The sequence below is a fragment of the Mytilus californianus genome, unplaced genomic scaffold (genome assembly GCF_021869535.1).
Source record: "Mytilus californianus isolate M0D057914Y unplaced genomic scaffold, xbMytCali1.0.p SCAF_2, whole genome shotgun sequence".
NCBI classification, from domain to species: Eukaryota; Metazoa; Mollusca; class Bivalvia; order Mytilida; family Mytilidae; genus Mytilus; species Mytilus californianus.
This window is the reverse complement of record NW_026262668.1, coordinates 3,149,950-3,175,534: the sequence shown is the minus strand read 5'-3', so window position 1 is coordinate 3,175,534 and position 25,585 is coordinate 3,149,950. Positions and strand designations below refer to the sequence as shown.

The 25,585-nt window shown below is 32.6% G+C and overlaps 1 protein-coding gene and 1 long non-coding RNA gene across 10 annotated transcripts in view; both read right to left on the bottom strand.

The window, feature by feature from the left end:
* The window catches only part of LOC127729082 (uncharacterized), a 131,858-nt gene that overhangs the window by 5,704 nt on the left and 100,569 nt on the right, over positions 1–25,585 (bottom strand). For 2 of the 5 annotated variants that reach the window (XR_007994502.1, XR_007994503.1), the window contains exons 1-3: positions 6,753–6,833; positions 2,788–2,845; positions 905–1,111 (exon numbers count right to left, since the gene is read on the bottom strand). This is a non-coding gene — a long non-coding RNA (uncharacterized LOC127729082). Of the gene's footprint in view, positions 1–904; positions 1,112–2,787; positions 2,846–6,034; positions 6,056–6,638; positions 6,675–6,752; positions 6,834–25,585 lie in introns of those variants that run through there. The other 3 variants (XR_007994504.1, XR_007994506.1, XR_007994505.1) reach the window with 3 other exon arrangements.
* LOC127729080 (kielin/chordin-like protein) overlaps positions 18,124–25,585 on the bottom strand; it is a 93,692-nt gene continuing 86,230 nt past the window's right edge. For 2 of the 5 annotated variants that reach the window (XR_007994499.1, XR_007994498.1), the window contains exons 2-4: positions 21,050–21,161; positions 20,156–20,356; positions 18,124–18,309 (exon numbers count right to left, since the gene is read on the bottom strand). Coding sequence is in view for 1 of the 5 variants with exons in the window: in XM_052236743.1 (XP_052092703.1) it covers positions 18,176–18,309 (134 nt within the window). In the remaining 4 variants the exon portion in view is untranslated. The remainder of the gene's footprint in view (positions 18,310–20,155; positions 20,357–21,049; positions 21,162–25,585) is intronic. The other 3 variants (XR_007994500.1, XR_007994501.1, XM_052236743.1) reach the window with 2 other exon arrangements.

The following is a 25,585-nucleotide window of genomic DNA, read 5'->3' as shown; positions in this document are numbered from 1 at the left end:
ATGTACACAAAACGTCGGAGCCTTTTATGACTGACTTATACGGTATGGGTTTTTGTTGAAGGCCGTACGGGACGATGCCCTAAAGTCAGTTTTATCCATGTTATTTGACTCTTGTGGATAGCTGTCTGATTAACCATCATACCCAATCTCCTTTATTTTTATATCACAGTTAAATGAACTTTCTTATATTATATGATATTAATTATAGTACATTAAATATTTACTTTATCGTAACAATGGACAAATCCTGACACATATGTACATGTAACAAGTACAGTTTTCCTATTACATCATGGCATAATTACTGAATCAATACCGTGATGAAACAAACATATACCTTTAAAGTAGCTAGTAGACCTTTGAAATGAGGTCAACGAATATATGCTAGACGGAAACGTCAGACGATAAAAAATCTGTAAACATGATATGAATAATGAAGATCGTCTACCTTATGAAATATAAAGCTTCATAGAAATCGCTGGATAAGCATCCACATGTCTCTCATTCTACCACCTACGTCGCAGGTGAGACAACAATAATTACACAGATGTAACTAAAGACAAGGTTCCCAATAGGGAAATCACATACATAAGCTTATTTTGCATACAAACTACTTTCTTTTGCCAAAATAACCCTATTGTTTTTAAATTAAACTTATTTTTGTAACTTATCAGAAAAGGGAAATATTTTCATATTTTGTAGCTGCAATCATAATTAATAAAAAAAGAACCACTATATACATTGAAATTAATAACTGGATATTTCGTATGATATTACGTGTGTGTGTTTGCATACTATGTTTAAATTAGAGAATAACATAGCCTCCATCAGAATAACATTAACGGTACTAATTTTACCAACACTTACTTTGACCATTAATGGTTATTCTTGTACATGTACTTACCTTTACAGTAAGGGCAACCAGTAACTGGTATAATGGGATCAGAACAGTTAGCTGGGGGACAATCCCATTCCATGCAGTACCTTTTGTTGCTGTTAGTCGCGTAATGACATGTTCTACCAAACCGGGCACCCTTTGGTATGGCTGGTTTAGTTTCACCCTCCGTATAAACAAAACATTTTCTACTCAATACACATACAATCCCTGGGCCTGCATGAGAATTAAGATAAATCTATGAGGCCATTTTCATACAATTAATCTAGACCATGAAGTTTATATAAACAAAGCTGACCGTTGGTTTTCCCGTTTGAATGGTTTTACACTAGTAATTTTTTGGGGCCCTTTATAGCTTACTGTTCGGTGTAAACCAAGGCTCCGTGTTGAAGACCGTACGGTGACCTATAATGGTTTACTTTTATAAATTTTGACTTGGATGGAGAGTTGTCTCATTGGCACTCATACCACATCTTCTTATATCTAAAGCTGGTTTACAACCTAATTCTCAAGAACGTTCAGGTTCCCAAACATTGACTTTGTCATACGTTTATGACGGGTATGATCTAACAAACGTTTATTTGGCCTGCTGACATTATCAATACGTTTTGATTACCTGTAAGAATTTGGCTAGACTCTGTTAAACTGATTATTAAAATCCATACTATCAATGCCGCAATCTAGGATTTGTTTACTGTATTAGTCGTCTGAGATCGCATCTAATTCCTGATTGTGACTTTTTAACTCAATGTGGATTGACATGGCTGGTAATGTATGCATACTGATTGATGTTTTAGTCTTAGATGTCTGATTTTTTTATAAGTTGTATTTGGCTTTGAACTAGCTGTCAGTATGGCAGTACTCTCAGATCTGTACTTAGTGTCTTTTTGTTGTGGAGATTTATAAGTACCCTGCCACGTCCACTCTGCGTTTTTGTTAGATGTAATTCTGCTTGATATCCATCTGATGAGTTAAGCTCTTTTCAATTGATTTTTATAGTTTGTTCTTATGTTGTACTGTTACACCACTTAAGGGGAGTGTTAGCGCCTTCAACTTTTAACTTTTAACCCCGCCGCATTCTGTATGTGCCAGTCCCGAGTCAGGAGCCTGTAATTCAGTGGTTTTCGTTTGTTGCTGTATATCATATTTGTTTTTCGTTCATTATTTTGTACATAAATCAGACCGTTATTTTTCTCGTTTGAATTGTTTTACATTTTTCATTTTTGAGCCTTTTATAGCTGACTATGTGGTATGGGTTTTACTCTTTATTGAAGGCCGTACGGTGACCTATAGTTGTTATTTTCTGTATCATTTGGTTTATTGTGAAGGGTTGCCTCATTGGCAAGAATACCACATCTTCTTATTTATATATATATCATACCATGTCTTTGCAATCAGACTTGCTCCTTTTGCAGTTCATGCGATTCCCTCTTGGTTTGTTTTAAAAATCTATTTTTTCCCCAATGGATTTTATGAGATTTGATCATCGGTAAATTAAACGATAGTGTTATCTTTAAGATTGAATTTTCAATGTATGAATATTCAACTGAGATAGATTTAAAGAAAACTTGTACAGTAAGTTAATATAAGGGTATATCCATCTGGAATAGACAATCACTGACGCCATTGAACATTACGATTTAATAAAAAAAAAATGATTAATAAGAATTAGTGATAGTGTTATATATCTAAAAATCGACAGATCACATATGCAACAATGATAATTTCAATATGCCTAATATTGCTATATAGCTATTTTAAATCATAACGTTACTACGTGTAATATCAATGGTTATCAAAATTGTTTTTTTGAAATCTTATTTATTACATTTTTTTAATCATATTATCAACAATCTTTAAAAGCAGCTTCAAATCTAAAAGAACAGACTTACCAAATACGAAGCAAATAAACAAAATCTTCATTTTTCTTTTTATGTTTGTCGTCTATATCTAAAACGTAATATATAATTTTAAACATCTGTCGTGTCAACTGAAAGTATCTTAAGAAAGACAAAAATGGTTTTTGCTTTAAAGGTTTCAGACAGGGTATATAATGTTTCAATTCCGGTTGCGGGTTTATATCATCATTTTGTTTACTTTATACAGCTTTCCCTTCATTTGTCTTTCATTTGTCTTTGTACTATGTTTCTATTGGTTGACTTGGCTCGGTATTTATGCATCCAGTTTTCGTATTTTTGACTATTGGCGTTACTGATGCGAGTGGGTCGAAAGGAGACCCGAACCCATGAGTTTGTATAGTATTGTTTTTATTTTGTGTACACATGTATTTTATATTTTACTTAATATAGAAAGTGTATATTTCATCATGTTTTACAATAATGTTCTATCAACAACATAAGCGTTTTTGCTGGCGTCTTTGTCAGAATTTTTTGTATGTTTGTTTGGATCTTTTGAGATAGTTTTGTGATATATCTATGATGTATGTGTACACAAATTTTGCATCAGGATCCAAATTATTGTCATGTTAACCATTTTGTTTAGGTTGCTCGCACATTTTTATCAATATATCGGAACAATAGACAAATATCATACATAAAATGTGTTAGCTAGCTATAAAACCAATTTAAAAACATCATTGTCTTCGTCAAATGCCTGTACCAAGTCCGGAATATGAAAGTTGTCTTCCGTTCGGTCCGTTGGCTGATGTAGTCGAACGTTATGCTTTGTTAAGATTTATGGCCATAATTTTCTAATTGTCCTTAGAGTTCGGTATTTTTGTTAATACATTTTTGAAATAATGTAGGGTCCAAAATTAGATTTAATCCTATAATAAACAGCGGCAAGTTTTATTGGTAAGGACAACGCATGTTACTTTTTGTATTATCATAATGAATAAAAGGGGTGGTGATTATATGTCCAATAACATCAACCCAACCGACAAAAATAGCCAAAAGGCTTCTGCCTCAAGTAACCATCTTAGGTCTTTATCTTCGACTCATGAGTTTACATGTTCCTTTAGTATCATCCGTCTCTAATAAAGGCATGCCAGACTTTATCAAAAATAGAGAATATTGGTAAGAGGCATCGTGCAATTTGTACTTTTATCGAATTTTAGTATCAATATTGGCTGAATGTTCAATGTATCTTACATTACAAATCATATCAAAAACAAAACTAATAGAACAAATGAATTTTTCATTTTTGCCTCATGAGATTAACTGCATCTTCCCAGTTATGCACTTCACAAGCATAACGGTTAAATCGAATGCACCTTATTATTTTCGCAAATGGTAATACTTTTGTAGACTGGTAGAGGAAATGAACTTGATACCGGAACTTCTTTCGTAACGTAGTAGGACACGGTGTCGATTTCACTGGTTTATATTCATGCGTGGTAAACAAACGGTGAAAATGTAAAACAATCATTTAGATTGAGAATTATAGGGCTTCGCCATATTTGTTTTAGAGATTATGGAAGTGTAAATGGGGTCTATACTTTTTGAAAAACCAGTATATGCGGAAATGTTTTACAATTTACTTGCTATGAACACATGAAATCACATTTCAAAAAAAATATTTATATTACAAAATAAAACATCACTTAATTTAAATTTATAAGGTAACATGTTAAAGTTTTTTAAAGAAAATTCTACTGCTTACCAAATCTTCTTTAGTTAGTTAAATTTGAATAAAAAGATATCTGCTATTATAATAAAAACTTTGAAACATCATGTTTATTTTGATATTTTGAAAAAAAAAAGTCATTGTAATCAACTATTATCAACACCTACAGTGTGCATTCGAAATTAGACTGCTAACGATATGAATGAATTTGCAATGAATAGGTTTTGAAAAACTTTCAAATGTTGATGCAAGTTTCAAAAGCTTTCATGGCAGTGCGTCATCTTCACAACGGTATACTTTTCTTGATTGAAAATATCAAGACGAATCATTAGGATATATTTCGGGAAATGTAGAATTTTGCCTGCTGGAATTATACCAATTGTACAGTTATTAAGTGCCAGTCTTTGTAAGAATCAGGCAATTTTGAAAAAAATCAAAATATGGCCGAAAAAAAGCCACCACGTAAACATCCTATTTTTAAGTTATTTTCATCCTATGTCTTTCTTTTCTTTGTGTCTGGTAATTCGAGAAATCTCTAGAGAACTTTTGGTTAGAATGATGGCAAACTACGGAGTTAGCTACCCTTAATTGTTAATTTCAAGTGCATTTCAACCAAATTATAACTTGAATTACCAGAACTGGAAAAGGAAAGAATTTTATATTCGTGCACCATTATACATTTTGAACATATATTAATGTTAACCGGAGTGGGTTTTATTTGTCATGTTTTCACTACTGCCTAGTTCTTAGGCAGATTGGCACTTAATGAGATAAAAAAATATATTTGGCATGTATGCATAATGTTCCTCCATATTACATATGACTTATAATGATACATGAATTTCAATCCTACAAAATTCTTGTTAAACTGCTGTAAATGAGGTTATACAATTTTTGTAACTAAAATAAATACAATATTAAAGGAGTAGGTCCGGTAAGGGTCGATTTTGGCCTCAAAATTCAGGTTCATCTGATGAAAGATTTTGGACACTTTTTAAACACTTAAGTGTCTACTTCAGTCGATTCAATTAGTTTATGTGAAAGATTTGAACTGATTTAGTCATTAAAGACGCTCGAATTCAAGTTTAAATATGAAAAATCTATCAAATATGCCATAATATGTCACTTTTCAGATGGTTTTTGTGAAATATAAAAGTGGCCGCATCCGTGTTCATTCTCAACCTTTATATATGTTATGTTCTATCATCAAATACAACTTACATTTAAATTTTAAGAATGAACACAAATGCGGCCACTTCCATTTCAGACGGAAACCGTCTAAAAATTAACCAAAATGCTAAAATTTCGAAGATTTCAGTAATTTAGCATGACTTAATGATGCTAGTACCCGATACATTTGCATTGTATTATCAAAAACAGCCCATATTTATGTAACAGAAGTATTCTTCTTTCCAATAAATAGCTTAAAATTTACATTTTAACAATTTTGTAAAACTGCTATATTTTTGAGCCAAAAAGGGGTCTTACTGGGCCTACTCCTTTAGATTTGCACAGCGCAAACTTCTACCGTAAAGATATTAAAGAAGCACCTACACTGCCATCCTTGTTCTTATTCGGAGTCCGCGCTGGAAACCAATTGAGCCATTTTTCGTAGTTTCTACCTGAAATTTCCTATTGTTTTCCTATTGTTGTAATGTACTATTATATTATTTATTGATGTATTTCACTGTCCTGAGTGTTCGTGCGTTTATATTTGTACAGTATTCCTGTCACGTAAGTTGTAATTTTAGCGGTATTTTTAACATTGCCATATAAGTGGGAGGTTTGGCTAGCCATAAAACCATGTTCAACCCACCATTTTTTCTTAAAATGTCTTGTACCAAGTCAGGAATATTGCAGTTGTTATCAAATAGTCCGTTTCTATGTTTGTTGGCTTTCTTTTTGTAACAGTTCAGTGTTTCTGTTGTTCTGTTGTTTTCCGTTTAAAGTTGATGTGTTTCCCTCGGTTTTGGTTTGTGACCCGGATTTGTTTCAGTTAAATCGATTTATGACTATTGAATAGCGGTATACTACTGTTGCCTTTATTTCGAACTTTTACCCTTTGAAAACTAAGGAGAATCATAAAGCGACAGACAAGAGAAAAATAATAAACCAACAAGTAAAACAAAAACTATTCAAAACATTATAGCTGTATTACCTGTTTTCAGAGACACTTCAAATGTTAGAGCTATTCAAAACAATATAATTGTAATACCTTTTTTCAGAGACACTTCAAATTTTAGAGCTATTCAAAACAATATAATTGTATTACCTGTTTTCAGAGACACCTCAAATGCTATAGCTTTGAAGAACTATATTAGTACGAAAAAGTATATATATAAACACATGTTTATTAATCGATTAGAACATTGACCAACTATATTAGTTTGAGGAAGTAAAAGTGTATATGTATGCATGCTGATTAATTGAGCTAATTGATGGCAGCTGTATAAAACATTTGAACATATATGCATCCTTTGTTACATAATCCTATGAATATGTCGTTCTACAGATTTAAAATTACTAGACATGTACATATACATAATAATCCATAATTACAGGGAATTTACGACACGATGAAATTTATTTTGAATTAACGGGATTTTCCTCTCGCTTCAACAATGTAAATTCCAATAGGGATTACTTCCTACAATTCACAGCGGCCAGTTTTATCAGTATGAATATAAATGGGAATATTGTTTAGGTCAATAAGACAGTAACCCATAGTAAAAACTAACCAAACGCACTTAAGGTCTCGAAAATTCTATCATGAACTATGAGGGGAAAAGTGCATATCTCCATATATTTGAATGTGAAAGGTCCATTAAAATATCTTTCCTCGGTTTAAACATAATTACTACCACAATTTGATATTAATAAGTATTGTAATTTTCATTGTTATTAATAAATGTAATGGCAGTATTACAAATCTATCTTGAATCAATCCTAATCCTATCTTATTTTTGGGAAATATTTTTACAAATTCATATGTGACGTCACTTTGTGTGTTTTTTTAGAATTTCAAATGTGACGTCACTTTGTGCGTTGAGGCTTTAGCTAACTCGGTTGTGTATTTTTATATGTTGGATTAAGTTGTTTTATGTAATGTATCTGTTTTTATTCTGTAGTTAGTCCCCACATTGGTTTTATCATGTATATCTATTATACAGTCATTTTATAATATTTACTGTTTGCAAAATTATAAATTATTCTAAATAATAAGGATGTTCTTGTCCCAGGCAGAAAATCCTGGCCGTGTTAGGCGCAACTTTTTGGAAGTTTTGGTCCTCGGTGCTCTTCAGCTTTGTACTTGTTTTGGCTTTCAAACTTTTTTCATCTGAGCGTCACTGGTTGGTCTTGTGTGGACGAGACGCACGTCTGGCGTATTGAATTTTAAGCCTAGTACCTTCTGCTAGCTATTATTCGTGTGTTTCTTTGTCTTATATGTTCTCCCAGTTGTTTGTATTGTGGTCCTGTCGTGTGATGTTGTCGTTTTGGTGTTGTGTTTGACGTTGCCATAAAAGCGGGAGGTTTGGCAAGCCACAAAACCAGGTTCCACCCACCATTTTTTTCTTAAAATGTCCTGTACCAAGTCAGGAAAATGGCCATTGTTATATTATAGTTCGTTTCTGTGTGTGTTACATTTTAATGTTGAGTTTTGGTTGTATCGTTGTTCTCCTTTTATATTTGATGCGTTTCCCTCAGTTTTAGTTTGTAACCCGGATTTGTTTTTATCTCTATCGATTTATGAGTTTCGAACAGCGGTATACTACTGTTGCCTTCATTAAACATGAAAGACCATGATACAGGAACCGTTTAAGTAAAAGGGAATCGGAAGATAAATAAGACATATTCAAACTCACAAATCGAAAACAAACTGTTTAATGCAATGGTAAAAAACAAAAACAGACGACGTACGAACAAATAGTTTACAGAACACAACCTGAAACTAAAGACTAGTCAACACGAACCCTATAAAATACCAAGAGTGATATTAGGTACTCTTAAATATTACATAGATCCGTCTTCACACGTGGAACCCGTCGTGTTGCTCACATAAGTACAAATTACCTGATAATTCTCATTCGATGATGTCAAATTTGATGAAAAGATGACGATATTATTGTAATGACAATTTGAATCTCTCACTAAATAATTCAAAATTTGGAGACTATGTTGAACGCATCTATTCCATCGAAATTAAGATAAAAGATACAACAGATACAATTTAGTCTGCCTCATGTCTTGGCTTATATCTAGACATTGACATTGAGGGTTGGTTGAAAACAAAACTTTACAACAAAAGAGTGAATTTCAGCTTCCTAATTGTGAACTTTCCATTTCTATGTAGGAAAAAGTAAGATCACAAAAATACTGAACTCCGAGGAAAATTCAAAAAGGAAAGTCCCTTATCAAATGGCAAAATCAAAAGCTCAAACACATCAAACGAATGGATAATAACTGTCATATTCCTGACTTGGTACAGGCATTTTCTTATGTGTAAAATGGTGGATTGAACCTGGTTTTATAGCTAGCTAAACCTCTCACTTGTATGACAGGCGCATCAAATTCCATTACATTGACAACGCTGCGTAAACAAAACAAACAGACACAATAGCAACATTCCAGCAGCGCCTGCATACGGAGTATATATCTCCCAGTTGATACGATATCCAAGGGAATTGTATTTCCAATCATGCTTCCTTGATACAGGGTTACTGCTCACAAGGAAGCTTTTAAACCAAGAGTTCTAAGTGGTGAAGTTGAAAATCATCCCTTCGTAACTTTTACGGACGCCATCACGAGTTGACCGTTATGGAATATCCTTTTCACAGATGATAGCAGATATGTTTTCAAACAGATATTTCATAACGTTTATCCATTTGGTGATGGCGTCTGTAAATTTTTTAAGAATACTTAAGTGTTACCACTTTGAACCCTTTGTTTAATAGCTTATTGTAAACAGCAATTCTGTATGAAATCATGAAAGGAAACACAAGCTCTGGAATATCGTATCACCTGGGAGATGATAAATAGAAATAGAAAGTTCGGGTAGTTTGAATCATCTTTTTTTTCGTAAAATTTGTTTCAACCGACCCTCGTTGCCAATTTCTAGGCAAGAAAAGATGCAGATTCAACTGTTTTTTATCTGTTATTTCTAGGTATATTGTCTAGATTCGTTTAACATAGTCACCAAACTTAGAATTATTTTGAGAGAAGACATCATCCAAATAGCGATACATGAATTTAAAAGATAATGCTTGCTTGTTTTTCACTATTCCAAAGAAGCCATCACACACCTAATACGAATAAAGGAACAAGCCAGCAAGAAGAGTACCACAGTTACCTTAGGAATGCCGTCTGTTTGCTGAAATTACGTCCTCAAAATGTAATTTAAATGTTATCAAATAAGAATTCAGATATCTTGACAATGATAGTTTCAGCGCATTGTTTGTTTGAATGATAGTATAAAAATAAAGAGATGTGGTATGATTGCCAATGAGACAACTATCCACCAAAGTTTATATAAAATGGATGTAAGCAATTATAGCTAACCGTACGGCCTTCAACAATGACAAAAACCCATACCGTTTAATCGGCTATAAAATGCCTCGACATGAAAAATATGAAAGAATTCAAATAAAAAACTTACGGCCCAACTTATAACAAAAATATCTACAAAAAACAAATATAACAGACGTCAACAAACGACAACCACTGAACTACATGCTCCAGATTTGGGACATGCACATAAAGAATGTAGTGGGGTTAAATATGTTTGTGAGCGCTCAACCCTCTCCTAACCTGGGACAGTGGTGTAACAGCACAACATAAGATCAGACTGTAAAAATCAGTTGAAAAAGGCTTAACTCATCAGATCGATACAAAGAAAAACACCAAACAAAAAAGACAGCCAGGACGTGGAAGTGTATATAATCATCCCTCATCCCTAACAAAAACAAAAAAACTACTAAGTACAGATCTGAGAGTACTCGCAGATTGTGTGGATGTATAGTGTAGTGGACGATATTTTAGTCCTTTTTTTCAGAAATTTTACAAAACTCTGTGTTAAACGATGTTGAGGTCCCCTGTAATTACATGGTCATAGGGATCTAAACTTTGCTGTTTCACAATCTCATTTCGAAGGAGCATTATTTTCTATACTGACGTCTGATGTAACTGGCGTATAATTAAAGATTAAACTTCTACTGGTTTTTTTTATACGAATAAGAAATTATAGGTGGCTATTTATTATCAAAATATGGAGATATAAAGTTTTGAACGGCAGAGTCATGAAAAATACTAGACAAATCAATTAAATCAATACCCGTATTAATGTATTTTATTTATATGAAATACCTTTTATGATCGTCAGGTTTGTCAATTTGAGGAAACAGTCTATGATGACAAAAGGCTGTAATAATACAAGTACTCATATTTTGGACTAAAAAACGATACTGTATCACACTCGTTATAAATATTATGTAATTTACTAATTGGTATTTGACCCGATTTGCATAATAATTGATGTCTACCATTGTTTTCAAAATCCATCAAGTGTAAAATTAGAACGATGTTTATTTCTTTGATTGCGGTTAATGCGATTGCCATGAGACTATGATTGCATTGTCTTTTATCAACAAGTACTGATATCAATAGAGGAAGTTTCAGATATGTTCCCTTGGCCCATGGTGTTGTCATTTATACCTAGGGGATACGCTGCGTGAAGTCGTTTAATCCAAGAAAATTTACAGGAATCTTCAAACTGTTGTTGTGATTGTCCTGGTTGTATCTAGGCGGTTTGAATTGGTAGAAAGTTTATAAATTGAATATTGTGTTTGTGTTTTTCTAAATGTTGGTAAATTAAACTTTTTAATTTTTTAGGTCTGCGAAAGCGGTATCGATGTTCTTGTGTTCGTTTGAAAATTTCACGTCCAGTTTGCCCTACATATTGAATACAACATTTCGGTTTTGTTCATGTTACTGGATATAGGGCCTATGAGGCTTTGGGTTTTTGAAGTAATATCATATGAAAGATCATGAAAAGGAAAGAGAAAAAATTCTTCCGTTCACTGATGACCTAACAGTATTTATTTTTAGTATGATTTATTTCTACATAATTAAAGTGACAGTAGCTTATCGATGTAAAATCTCGTTATTCGATTAAGAAGAGACAAATCAAAGAAACAAACAAAAACTGAGGAAATTGAAGAATTCCGAAAGAAGCGAGACCGGCGCATCGACAGGATAGGGTCTCCTGCTATGCATACATCACACTCAGTCAAAATGTCACAATCAGGAATAGAGCTGGTCAGACGATTTAACTGGTATCAAGATATGTGTATCTATGTTGGTTATTCTCTTTTATAAAACGAAGCTGTACCAATTCTTTAAATCTATTTTTAAGTCAGAAAGGGAATACCTGTGAAAGGGGTTGAAACTTGTTTTTTTTCTTATACTTTTTCAAAATCGAAGATCGTATGTTCACTTACAGATGTTTGGCCATTTTTAGTTAATGTATGCACATTTGATTCAAATTGCTCATTGGAGAGGTAGGTTCACAATTAGTCTTAAGCCCGGCTTTAATTGCTAATAAAAATAATGTTAATAGTTTTGAAAGAGGTTTCGTTGAGATCTTAGCAGACCTATCAGTTTAACATGTTGTAAGTACGCTTATGTAACTAAGGAACTCAATACAGTGATGTGAAATTCAGTTCTAAATCTTTAGTTTATTGTTTTGCTTATGGTATAGAACCACCAATTCGGACCCGGTCGGAAAGAACATACAAGAAAGTAGTACATATTGAAAACAAAATAGTTCATACGCATAGTTGTATCTTTGTCAATATGTGAGATAGTTGGGTAGTTTTGGTATCAAATGAAAGCTTGTGGACTAGGGATTACTGTAGAATCCTTGTTGAAAGTTTCTTTTGAATAATAAAAAAGTACATAAAATTATAATAGGAGGACACATTTGCCCTGTTGTTCAGATCAGGAGTACCTGTTTTTGTACTATCAAACTTCCGGGAACCAGTACGCTCTAATATGCAATTAAAGGTATGTTGAATTTTTCAGCACAAGTCAGGAAAGGTATAGTTTTGACATGAAATGACTGCCACTTTATTTGAACATAAGACAAAGTAGCTATTGATGCTTGAAATTGCAGAATTTAAAATAGAAAGCAATGGTGCTATGAGTTAATGGTTTTATACCTTATATAAAGGAGAAACTCAATGCAGTGATGAAAAATACAGCACTACATCTTTATTTGAAATTTTCAAAACAAAATAGAAGAAATCTTTGATTATTAGCATGTTGATTGAGCTCTGCTAACCCATCCGGAGCACCTGAGATCACGCCCTATTTGGTGGGGTTCGTGTTTCCCAGTCTCTAGTTTTCTTTGTTATGTTTTGTAGACAGAAGTTTTTTTTTGTGGTTTTTACAACTGTATTTCAAATTCATAGATTTGATTGATCACGGTATTTCGCGCTGTTGAATAACACGTTTCACAGAGAAGTGTTACTGACAATATTAAGTTCACCGGTAAAACGTGTCCAGCCGGATTATATATAAACGGCGAACTAGCAGAGGTGCAATGCGGAGGTTCAGACTTGAAGTATCGCCTTATGTAAATCCGATTTTTTTTTATTACATTAAACACGTCAAAAATGTTTGCCTCCTCCTACTCCGCTCGTTGAAATTTGTAGGGTTACACTCATTAACTCCCAAATTATCAATTTCGACATGATGTTCTGTTAAAGTACTTTTTATCTGAAGTACTTACTACGTTAAAGAATAACCATGAGACAACGTAACACACATTGTGCTTAAATTGAATGAAGATGAAGTGGGATAAACATTTATGAGACCACAGGAATATCCGGATAACGGTCAACGGCGTCAGAGAAAACGCCTTACCTTAAGCACAATCCGTCACTGTATGCGTAAAGTTAAACATATAGATCAATCAGATCATATATTCATTGATACATATAATATCTTCGATGTTTAACACGAGACTTTAAAAAAGGAATAATCTTTTAACTTTTGCGTACACCTGAAATTAAAATCAGTCAAGGTGTGTTTAAAAAAGGATGCATTATATTAGGGATACGCCGAAACGTATACGCCTAAAATAAATACTTTCGTACTGCAACATCTTTTATGATAGCATTAGAACAATCGCTACTACAAATGGAATATATTGGTCACATTTGATTCTGGATAAAACGGTTAGCCGATTGTCATTCGCTCACGTAATAGGCAAACGTAACAAACAAGTGAACTGTGCTTAAGTCGGTCGATTTAATGGCGACAATAATATGTATTTTATTTAGAAAATAAATATTTCTTTTATTTTTTTGTTAAATGTTAGAACCATCCCCATTTTAACCATATTTTGTTTTAAGTTTTAACTAACTTTCAATACTAAATTATGAACGTATATGATTGTGATCCGTTTCGGTTTTTGGAACTACTAGTATCATCCAATATCTTAATTCATCTTCTGTCATTAATTAAGAATTCATAAATCGTGTATGAAAAACGAACTTAGAATCAAGTTTGAAGACGAGATCTTCAAAAATAGCATGCAAATAAAAATCAGACGAATTATTGAAACCCAGTGTGATGCCTTCGTGGCATAACTCGTCACCCGTTTATTTCTCAATATAAATATAAACCTTTCAATCATCTACCTATATTCTTTTTAACCCCGACAGATACGTTCATGCATCGCTGTATACCTCAATATCGTGTCTTGAAGTCAGTATGTATTTCATTTTATTTACTCATTATCAAAAATTCTTGAATGACTGAAGTTCTTCTGTTGTACATTTTTGGATAGTTTTCTGAAATATTGCTTTCTGTTTTTTTTTTTTTTTTTAAATGACATGCTGTTTTGTGAAAAGTAATTCTTTTATTTGTTAACAATAAATAGATTAACAAATGTCTTATTTTCAACATCCAGATGTAAACACTAATCAAAGACAATAGGCACATAATTTGGTACGTCAGAACCGCGTTTTAAATGACATCACGCAAATTTTTGAATACTTGGGAATCCACATATGGATCAATGTTTTAAAATAGCTGACTTTGTTGTCGTTTTTCTGAAATCATTTTATTGTTGGTAGAAAAGATATTTAACATATAAACTGTAGAAAGTCCCTAAATGCATTTGGCAAAAACTATGAAATTCCACTATCTGTTATAAACAGCATGTGCTAATCTATGATTAAGGTATATTGAAAGGATAACTTTTGTTACCATGACAGTTTTGGTAAAAGATATATTACATTTGATACTGTAATACTGTAATATCTATTTATAAGACAAAATAATTTATGAATTAAACGGAGTTTTGCGTGTAGTTTGACTTTAAATGTGATGTTCAAAGTTCTATAACTCTAGTACGACTTATTTGCAGAATTGTGTGTGGTCTACATATAAAAAAGAGAATAGGTTTAGATAAGTACAGTCAAACCTGGCTAAACCGGACTCTGAATTAACCGGTTTCCTGTCCATTCCGGCCAAAAATTGAAGTCCCATTTTTCCACTTTTAAAAATACAATTTGTAAACCGGACCGTGTGTATTCCGAATTCCTGTCTAATTACGCAGTCCCAATATTTTTAATTACATTAATTATTACCTGTCAAAACCAGTTTGTTTGATTAATTTGACATTACCTAATGATCGATATGCAATCAAAACATAATTGTTTATACAAGATGATTTTTCAGGACAATTAATTAGCAAGGTGTTAAACCGTGAACTAACAGTAGTAAGCTTTATTTTTGAAACACTATTAAGTTTTAATTAAAATAAACTAAAAGAAACGCCGAATACGTTATCAGATAGAATTTACGTTGTAACTTTGATACATTTTTCAAATCGCGGAGTAATTTTCGAAATACTTGGTTCCCTGTTGTGAACCCCGAAACCAATTACTCTGATAATGAATAAGACCCGGATGACGACATTCTATTGTCGAGTTCATATAATGAATTATTCCGGTTAGCGTATCGTACATTGTACGACAATGTTTCGATCATGGTGAAATTTCGTTTGATAAAATTCTTGCTTTTTAATCGGCTACTATACCAACGTAGGAAATGAACGATGGAAGTAAAATGAAACTCTTGTTGAGCAATTCAAATAATGCGAGGATTCTGATGCGAAATGAAAACAATGAACTCAGAGTGAAAGTTAGACTGACGAGTGGGAGACCGATGCTACCGAGGTCGATTTGACATACGAGGATATGTTAACAAAAGTTAAAATATATTTTTTTGCAATTCGGAGGACAACCAATTTCTATAACTTCTAAAGCCAGTGTATACGAAAACTCAAAACAAAGATCGTGCTTGGTTAAATGGTGAAAAGACAGGGAACACTTGTTATGTTCATGTCACAACATTTTCACACAAATCATGACATAACTTTTAATGAAAAGGTTATTACGGTATTTGTAATTATTAGTTTACAATTTACAATGAGACAAATTATCTGACGTCACAAGTCAATAACATTCTGTCACCACGGAAACCTGAATAAACCGACCCACTGTCCAAACCGGCCCTTTTGCATAGTCACATAGCCGGCCGGTTTATACACGCTTTACTGTAATTATGAAATTATAATATTAAAACAAATGTTAATGGAATTGCAAAATTGACTTATTACAAACTTATAAAAACAACTAATTACGAAAACATATGTTGCCCATCGGTCGATGCACCAGGTCTCGTTATTGTTCAGGTCATATGATTCCCTAAGTTCTTGTGCTTGACCTTGATTTGAATCTTATTAAAATATGTATGAGATTTTAATATCAGTAAACTACTGTTGTATGCTTACGTATAAAAAGCTCTGCTTTGACAAGGAATTACCTAACAAATTATTTGATAACGCTTATTTGTTATGGAATGCTGAAAAGTTGTGAGACTATAGGTAAATCAATAAGATTTTTTTTGTTTTGAGCCGCCAATATACACTTTGAGAGGTTTAGCGCTATAAAACCAGGTTCAATCCACCATTTTCTACATTTGAAAATGTCTGTACCAAGTCAGGAATATGACAGTTGTTGTCCATTCGTTTGATGTGTTTTGTCATTTGATTTTGCCATGTGATTAGGGACTTTCCGATTGAATTTTCCTCGAAGTTAAGTATTTTTGTGATTTTACTTTTTGATAAAATATAATTTTATAATGTTTTCTTGGTGTTTTTTTTCTATCCTGAAAATACCTCTATGACGATAATGATATTGTGATTTGTAGTAAATATTGAAGAAGTAAATGAAGAGGATATTGATATAGATTAAAGGGAATTTCCGTTGAAATGTTGGTTATTGAGTGACATGACATCATCCGTACATATGAACGTTACCTTTGTTTGTCTTTGAGAAACAATTGGGCTTCATATGCATGTAAAAACAAGTTGGTCAGAAGAGATGATTTGATAAACCCACAGTTTGCAAAATAATCATCGACCAAAATTCAACAACTTGATGATATATTTGATAATCTTTTGTGTATTTGGCATTGGAACTAATGTGGTTCATCACAAGTTTTCTATAGCTTAAATGAAGAAAGTATCCACTTTCACTTACAGAATGGCCATTATTCGCTGTGATTCGTGCTTTTATACAAATATAAAAAACAAGTAAAATAACAAAAATACTGAACTTCAAGGAAAATTGAAAACGGAAAGTCCCTTATCAAATGGCAATGGCTGAAACACATCAAACGAATGGAAAACAACTGTTATATTCTTGACTTGGTACAGGCATTTCCTTATGTAGAAAATGGTGGATTAAGCCTGATTTTATAGCAAGCTAACCCTCTCACTTGTATGACCGTCGCATAAAATTCCATTTTATTGACAAACAATGTGTGAACAAAACAAACAGACATAACAGGTAAAAATGTCAAAAATAGGGGTACAACAGTCAACATTGTGTTATAATCTTAATCACTATACAAACCAACAAATATGTAAACAGAGGAAAACAAAATGGCATGTAGACAAAGCACATAAACAAACATAAAAGACAAGAATACAAAAAATGACCATAGCACAATAACACAATGGCAGGATGTATAAGTACCGAGCCACGCCAAAAGGATATCACCAAAAATGAACTAAACAGTAACGGTTAATAATTTACAAAGACAAATAAAAGAACACTATAACACGTAATTAAGATGATAAACAACGTCAGTACCTAGAATGTATACTTGCTATGTTTTCTGCTCTTTGGTCGGGTTGTTGCTTCTTTGACACATTCCCAATTTCCATTCTCAATTTTATTCTAGACCATCATGTAATATTTGTAAAGTTGATACGGAATATTTATCAACAAGGTCGTGGTATCTTCTGATGAACCTTTTTTAAAGAAAAATGACGAGACGTTCTTTGACATAACCCTAGTTTATCAACTTTCTGCTCAGACACTGGTGACGTAGTGGTCATCATCCAATGATTACTTTCTGTTTTCACGTTTTTTGTTTAGGAATTTTATCCCAATCAAAAATGACTTACAGTGTATATCTTAAATAAAAGTTGCAATTCACGGACATTTAAAACATTAAATAGATTTGAAAGTACACGTATAACAAAATAACAAAGACTTATATAAATGTGGAATACTTCATGTTTTATTTTACCATAATGTATCTTATGGTATAATGTTATTAGTTACTGCACTCTGGTGGTGGTGTTCCGCATCCCATCAGCGTCGAAGTGCTACATGTGCATGTATTACACCCATCAGGACATTTGAATGACACCCCTTCTTGATACACGCTACCATTAACCACACATGTACCTGCGATAATAAACATCAGAAGTTTGAATTAACTTAGAGAAAATTATTCATAATTAGCATGTTGCATTTTATTGGAGGAACATCTACAGTTGGAAGTTCTGTGACTATACCGGTCTGAGACCATTTGAAAATAACAAGCAAATCGCAGAGTAAAGACGTCTTTCACAACCGTCAATCGGACATAAAAAAGAACTCAAAATTGGTCTATAAACGACTTTCACATTCGTTCATTTTCCAGTAAATTTGAGATATTGCAATGCTTATGTTGTGATGTTCATTATAGAGTCGATTGTTCAAAGCCGTCATTGACGCATTGAAATCGTATGAACTGGTGCAACTTATTAATAACTCGAACTTGGTCTATTGGTTATAAGCTTTCTATGTTTGATTTAAAGGTCATTATACTGTGAAAAATAATCAAACAATAACAAATGTGAATTAATCTGCTATCCAAATGAAGTACCTACATACCAAATCAAATGAATCGGATAATACATGATGAGCTTCGAAAGAAATGTTCTTTGTGCTTGTTTGTTTTACTTATTGGTCATCAGATATACAAACTTGCGAACCTGAAAAAGTTTTATCGATCACGATAAAGTCGCCGCCATGTTGTTGAAAGTCCTTAGTTATGTTAGTGATATGGACCAAACTGACTCTTTTGACATTTATGCTCCTTTCTAGAGCATACACTGAGAAAAAAGTCCTAAAAACCTTTGATTTCATAGAAATGTCTAAAATATTCACAAAATAAAAACGTGAAGAAGGAAAAACTAAAATGAGGCTTGTATTGTTTTATCTATATTCCAAAAAGACAGGTCCAAAGTAGTGACTTTTTTAATTGTCATATTGATCAATCATGCATTCGCTATCATAAATAAAAAGTAATGTGGATTATATAAATTTTTCGAAGTTTCGTCCCGAGTCTAGACATCATGGAAATAAATTCAATATTGATCATTAAATATCTAACATCAACAACAAACTTTCTCTAAAGTACCATGCTGAAGTGTCTCCCATGCTGCATTAATTATGATTGAGTTTTAATTTGAAAATACAACGAGAGTTAAAATGTATTGAAATTCAATGTAAGATGAAATAACATAAATGGTACCAATTTGACCATCAATGTTTTTGCAGTGACACTTATGAATGGGGCATGTTCACTGTAGTCATTCTATACAGCAAATATAGTTTACCTACATTGTATCCCTTATGGTAAACCATGCAAATAGATTTATTATTACTGCCTCATTATAAATGCTATGACCACGATATATTAATGTGATTAAACGTGAAATAACTAGCTATTAAGTTTCTAAAGAAATAACTCGGCCGTAAGAAGAGGTAGGGGAAAAGGGGCAGATTCCAGATGGAAACTTCTCAAGATACGACATCTTTAAACCAGATATTGATAATGAACATCTTTTTCCTTTTGAATACAAAGCTTTATTCAAATACCTTTTCTCAGATGCCACCGTCGGATATGCATCTTTTTGTCTTGCATACTACGACCTTTGTCGCAAGCAAGACAAAATAATCACTGAAATGTGACTAAAGATGAGTTTTCCGTTTTGGGGAAAATCCTATTTGTAAATTTTGCTGTGCAAATATAAAAAAAACAATCCGCCTTGATTTTTCTAAATCAGATTATTTTTGATCGATATTCGAGCAATATACAGTGATTTTATTTTAACTATTTACAAATGTTGCAGTGCATAAAGAATCAACAAAACACTATTGAAATTAATTTCCTGATACTTCCCTTAGTAGTACGTGTTTGTGTTTGTATATAATGTTCACATCAGAGCAAACAAATCTTCTCTCAAAACATACTTGTACATACCTTTACAGTAAGGACAACCCTTATTTGGTTTAATGGGATTAGAACAGTCAGCTGGGGGACAATCCCATTTAATGCAGTACCTATTGTTGTCATTAGGCACGGAATGACACGTTCTACCAGAACCTTTTGGAATGGCTGGAATAGTTTCACCCGCCGTATAAACAACGCATCTTCTACCCAGGACACCTGCAGTCCCTAGACCTGTGTGAGGATTAAAGCAATGTCATGAGGTCTTTAACTTGTCATGTAGTTTTAAACAACTAATTAAACCAATTTTAGCATCTATAAACAAAGCTGATTTACATATCCGATTCTCAAAAACAATAATATCTTCAAACATGGTAAAAGGTTCCCAAAGAATACTATCTAAAAAATGTATTTGTTGCCTATTAACATTGATACCATACATTTACATTACTTTTATGAATTTTGTTAGACTCAACATCAAATTGTGTATGTATAAGAGGGCAATCTTGAAATTGTATTTTTTTTTATGATTAATAGTCGTCTCAACTTGTATACCTGATTGTGCCTTTTTTTACTCAATGTAGCTTCGCATGAATGGTAATGCATGCATAGCAAGAGACGCCTATCCTATTGACACACCAGGACTTGCTTCATTTGCAGTTCATGCAATTTCCTCCGGGTTTTGTTTACATTTCATTTTCTAAATGGATTATAAGAATTGAAAATCAGTAAACTTACACGTTAATTTAAGCATTAGTTTATACTTAAAATTGAATTATGAATGTATGAACCATTACAACGCATGTAAATTAAAGGCAATTAATATAGTACTATTAGTATATAAATATTAGTGTCTATGCAGCTATCCACAATATTGAAAAGCGGCTTGAAATTTACAAAAAAAAAAAACAAAAAAAACAGACTTACCAAACAAGAAGCAAACAAATAATATCTTCATCTTTCTCTTTATTTTTGTTCTATATGTCTAAAACGTAGATATTCAATTTCAAGTAGGTGCTGTGATAACGGAAATCAGTACCTTAAAAAAACAAAAATGTTATATTTATTCAGGTCAAATGAAAGGAACCTGAATTTCACTTATATTATGAATGACTATACCTTAATGTATTTTAATCCAGTAGCAGATATTTGTTGAACTTTTAACATGCGGTAAAGATATTCTGTACTGGTTTCTTTATATATGTTATAGTTTGTGAATATCACTTAAATCAGTGTTTTTCTCTTGACAAATATCCTTATTACAAAATTCCAATCGGGAACATATATTATATAATTGTAGTAAATATACCATCTTGTAAGACGTTTCGGCCACTGTCCTTCTTCAGTTTCTTTAGTATCCTTCTTGACTTCATGTTAGACATTTTACGTAGACGATCAATAAGATGTTATATATTTAGTTCCTTGGTAATATTATGACGTCACAATAAAATAAGTTTTAAATACATATTTTTGCAATCAAGTATTTAACGTTTATATGCACTGTTTGTATTTTAGTGTTTTTTTAATGCATTTTGACGACTAGACATATTGATAAACCCAACCGGCGTACATCAAACATTTTTGTAATTTGCAGTGAAAATAATTTTCTCTTGTGTGCAATACTTTATAATTATACGTACAGCAATTAATTAAGTATTTTGAGTGTAAATAGCATGATTGTAAATCAAAAACGTACCGTTGAAGAATACCCATCAGATTTTACCCTTTAATGGGCTCTGACTTTTTTTTACTGTAATGGAGATTAAATCTACGTCACATAATAAAGTTTGTTAAGATTGACTCTATTGAGTTTCCAGCGCGGCAAAAAGGTCTTATTTACCCCATCAGTTTCCGAAATATATACTGACATCTCTATGTAGTTATCCAATCCAAAAACTCGACACATTTGGTTTACGTAATTTTCTATTTCATAAACAGTATAGATAACAAACACACATTATGAATATGTACCTTATGCTATTATTAGAATATCTCAAACTACTTACTAAGCATTATTCTATCATCTTTCTAAGGAACGACTAGAACAACGATGCCATTTTGACAAAACGAATTAGAATGAGTTCCAGACGGATAAGTGCAATGTGCAAATGCGTATATTAAGCATAGTCACCGCCTTATATAGAAGCATAATGTCTATTCAGAATAGAGGCTATAGAGAGGAAAATCAGGTAATTTAAAAACTTCTCAGGAATTATTGGATTTGTAGTTCCAAATGATGAGAGAACTACTGACAACAATGCAATAGCAATATGATAAAAGGAGAAAGTCCGGTAAGGGCTAATTTTGGCCTAAAATTTGAAGTACATCGGATGAAAGATCTTTGACATTTTTTAAACACTTACGTGTCTACTTCAGTCGATTCAATTAGTTTATGTAAAATTATTTTATCTGATTTGGTCATTAAAAGCGCTCAAATTCAAAGATTAAATATGAAAAATCTATCAAATATGCCATAAAACGTCACTTTGCACACGTTTTTTGTCTAAAATGTAAGTGACTGCATTCGTGTTCAGTCTCAACATTCATATATGTCATGTATTATCATTAAATACAACTCATATTTAAATATCAAAACTGAAAACAAGTGATGCCACATCCATTTTAGACAAAACCCGTCTAAAACTTAGCCCAAATGCTAAAATTGCAAAGACTTCACTAATTTTGCATGAATTAATGATGCAAGTGCCTGATGCATGTGCATTGTTTTGTCAAAAACAGCCCATTCTAGATATTTGCAGAAACTGTCATACACCTACAATTAGGATTACAATTACACTTACAGGTAGAATTTAAATCTTGGATCGTCTCAAAGTGTAAATATAAACCGTCGTTCCAAAACAAAGTCTAACTCCTATGATGTATTTCGGTTTTCCAGCATTTTATGTAGTAATTTATTCCCATTAAATAATACGCATGTTGTTATCCATGTTGAACATGCTGTAGATGTACGGTGTATGATAAAATTGACAAACATCGTTTGATAAATTTTACATGAGACATGCAGAAACTTTTTCGCAATTATTATTGCATTGGCTAGGTTAGGCCAATTAAAAAATAATTTCAGTAAGGCTTAGTGTTAAGAAAAAGGCGATCAACTAAGGAGCATGTTGACAATATCTAATGTTTATTCTAAGACATTAGACATAACTAGTTTTAACAGTTCTTCATGGCATTTCACTTAATTTAGTTTAGTGTATTTTTAATATCTTTTACTTTTCTGAATTAATTGTTTTTTGTTGAATAGAAAAAAATATATAAACGAAAACAAAACACTACATCGTTAGTAATGAACATCTTTTTGTCGAATATATAATTTAAACTATTCGTCAGACTCTGTTAAAAAGAAGAAAAGGTGTACCCAAATAGCTGGAATTTTACTATCTATCTTTAAACATTAAAAAAAATAACCAGGTTCTAAGTTTTTTGTTCTTGTGCAATTTTTATAGAGATCGTGGGAATCATTTGAGAATGGATGTTTTCTTTCACAATGTCGATACCTCTCTCCCATGAACATGGGTGGGTCTGGTTTGCTCGAAGCATAAGCAGTAACTCCGGATCCCGAGACCGGTACAATTTATAGAGTGCATTTGTGACGTGGTCCATTTCAACACAAATTTTATCCGCAAAATTATTCTGTTTATTAAAAGGGGAAAATTGTGCAAATGGTATATCAAGAGAGAATAAATTGTCAAAATAAATCACACACTATTTACGTCGGTTAGGGAGCAGTTGCTGATACAAAAGTGCAAGAAGCACAACACCCGACATTAATACTTTAAAAGCACTGCGCTGCGGCGGGTTTAATAATTATAATGTGTAATTTGGTTATCGCATTTTTCCTGTGATTTTCTAGTGCACCGTTTGTAGAATATCTTCTGAACGAATTTTAAATAATTTTGCTATACTTAAGACCATACCATAAAAAAGAAGAACTATATTTCACGGGGAAAGCGTATGGTTCTCTGCTTGTTTTTTTTTTGGTGGGCGACAAAATATATCCGAACAGACATTTAGTATTGACACCTTTTATTAGACATTAGATTGTTCGAAATTCCCAGAATATGTAGGGGAAGAGTAGAAAAGTAAATAGATTTATTACACACTATAGGGTAGAGGTTGAACACGCCATCGAAAACCTACAAAACTCCAAAGCTATTGGAATATGTGACGATATCCAAAACAGCGATTCATTCTTTTGTCTTCGAAAAGACTTATTTAAATAATTTTAAAAATTAATTGGTTTTACTATAATGTATCTCTACTACCGTTTTTTATATTTTGAGATGACCTTCTGTTTTTCGTCAACTGTATTCGTAAGTCTAAAAGTAATCCTAGGTATAAACCTAGTTTCCGCAAATGTCTACTTATGCAACAAAAGTATTCTACTTTCCAATGATTAGCTAAAAGTTTTTAACAAATTATACTTTATTTTGGGGCCAAAAAAGGGTCTTACCGGGCGTACTCCTTTTGTACTGATAATTCAATACAATATGTCAAGTTGTATCTCATTCTTGTGTACCAGACATGTTTTCCTTTAGGGGTACGTTATAAATCTGGTGCATCCGAGACCCAACTTGATATTCCGTCAACAGCTAGGAACGCTCGAAACCAAACACTTAGAAACTAGGGATGTATATAGACTTGGAAAGCTTCATGACCTTATAAAATCTAAACCCCCCGGTTTTTGGTGGGGTTCGTGTTGCTTATTCTTTAGTTTTTATATATTGTGTTTTGTCTACTGTTTGTCTTTTTGTCCGCTTTTTTGAGGGGCCATGGCGTTGTCAGTTCATTTTCTACTTATGAGTTTGAATGTTCCTTTGGTATCTTTCGCCTCTCTTTTATAGAATTGCTGTCATTTCAATGCGCGTTTCGGATAGTAATTTTGTCATAATTTTTGCAGATGGACAAGGTTAAGTTAAGTGTTCGGAATGAAAAACAAAAACGAATGCAAAAAAAAAATATGTTCAGAAGATAATCTTTGCTTAGTTAGTAGATTTGTATAAAGGTTTTACGTTTAAAGACTTACAGCTGCTACTCAGGCTTTGTAGAAAGTCATCTGTGTCTGAGCAAGAAATTTATAAGCCAGGGTTTTGTCATATAACGTCTCATTCTTTTTCTCAAAACTAATTTCATCGAAATGTACCAAGACCCCATAAATAAATATTCAGTGTATACTTCGCAAATAGTACAAGATATTCTTTATTTGTAGTTTTTAGGTGCTGAATTTGTGCATTTATTTTACAGCTTTCCCTTTATATGTCTTAGTGTTATTATGCTTCTGTTGGTCGTATGACTTTTGACGTGACTCGGTATTTATGCATCCCGCTATCGGGATTTTCATTTTGGGCGTCTCTGGTGCGAATTGGTCTTCAGGTGTGATTCAGACGCGGAAGGATTTTCCAGTGTTGTTTCCATTTTGTTTACCCTTGCATTTATACTTTA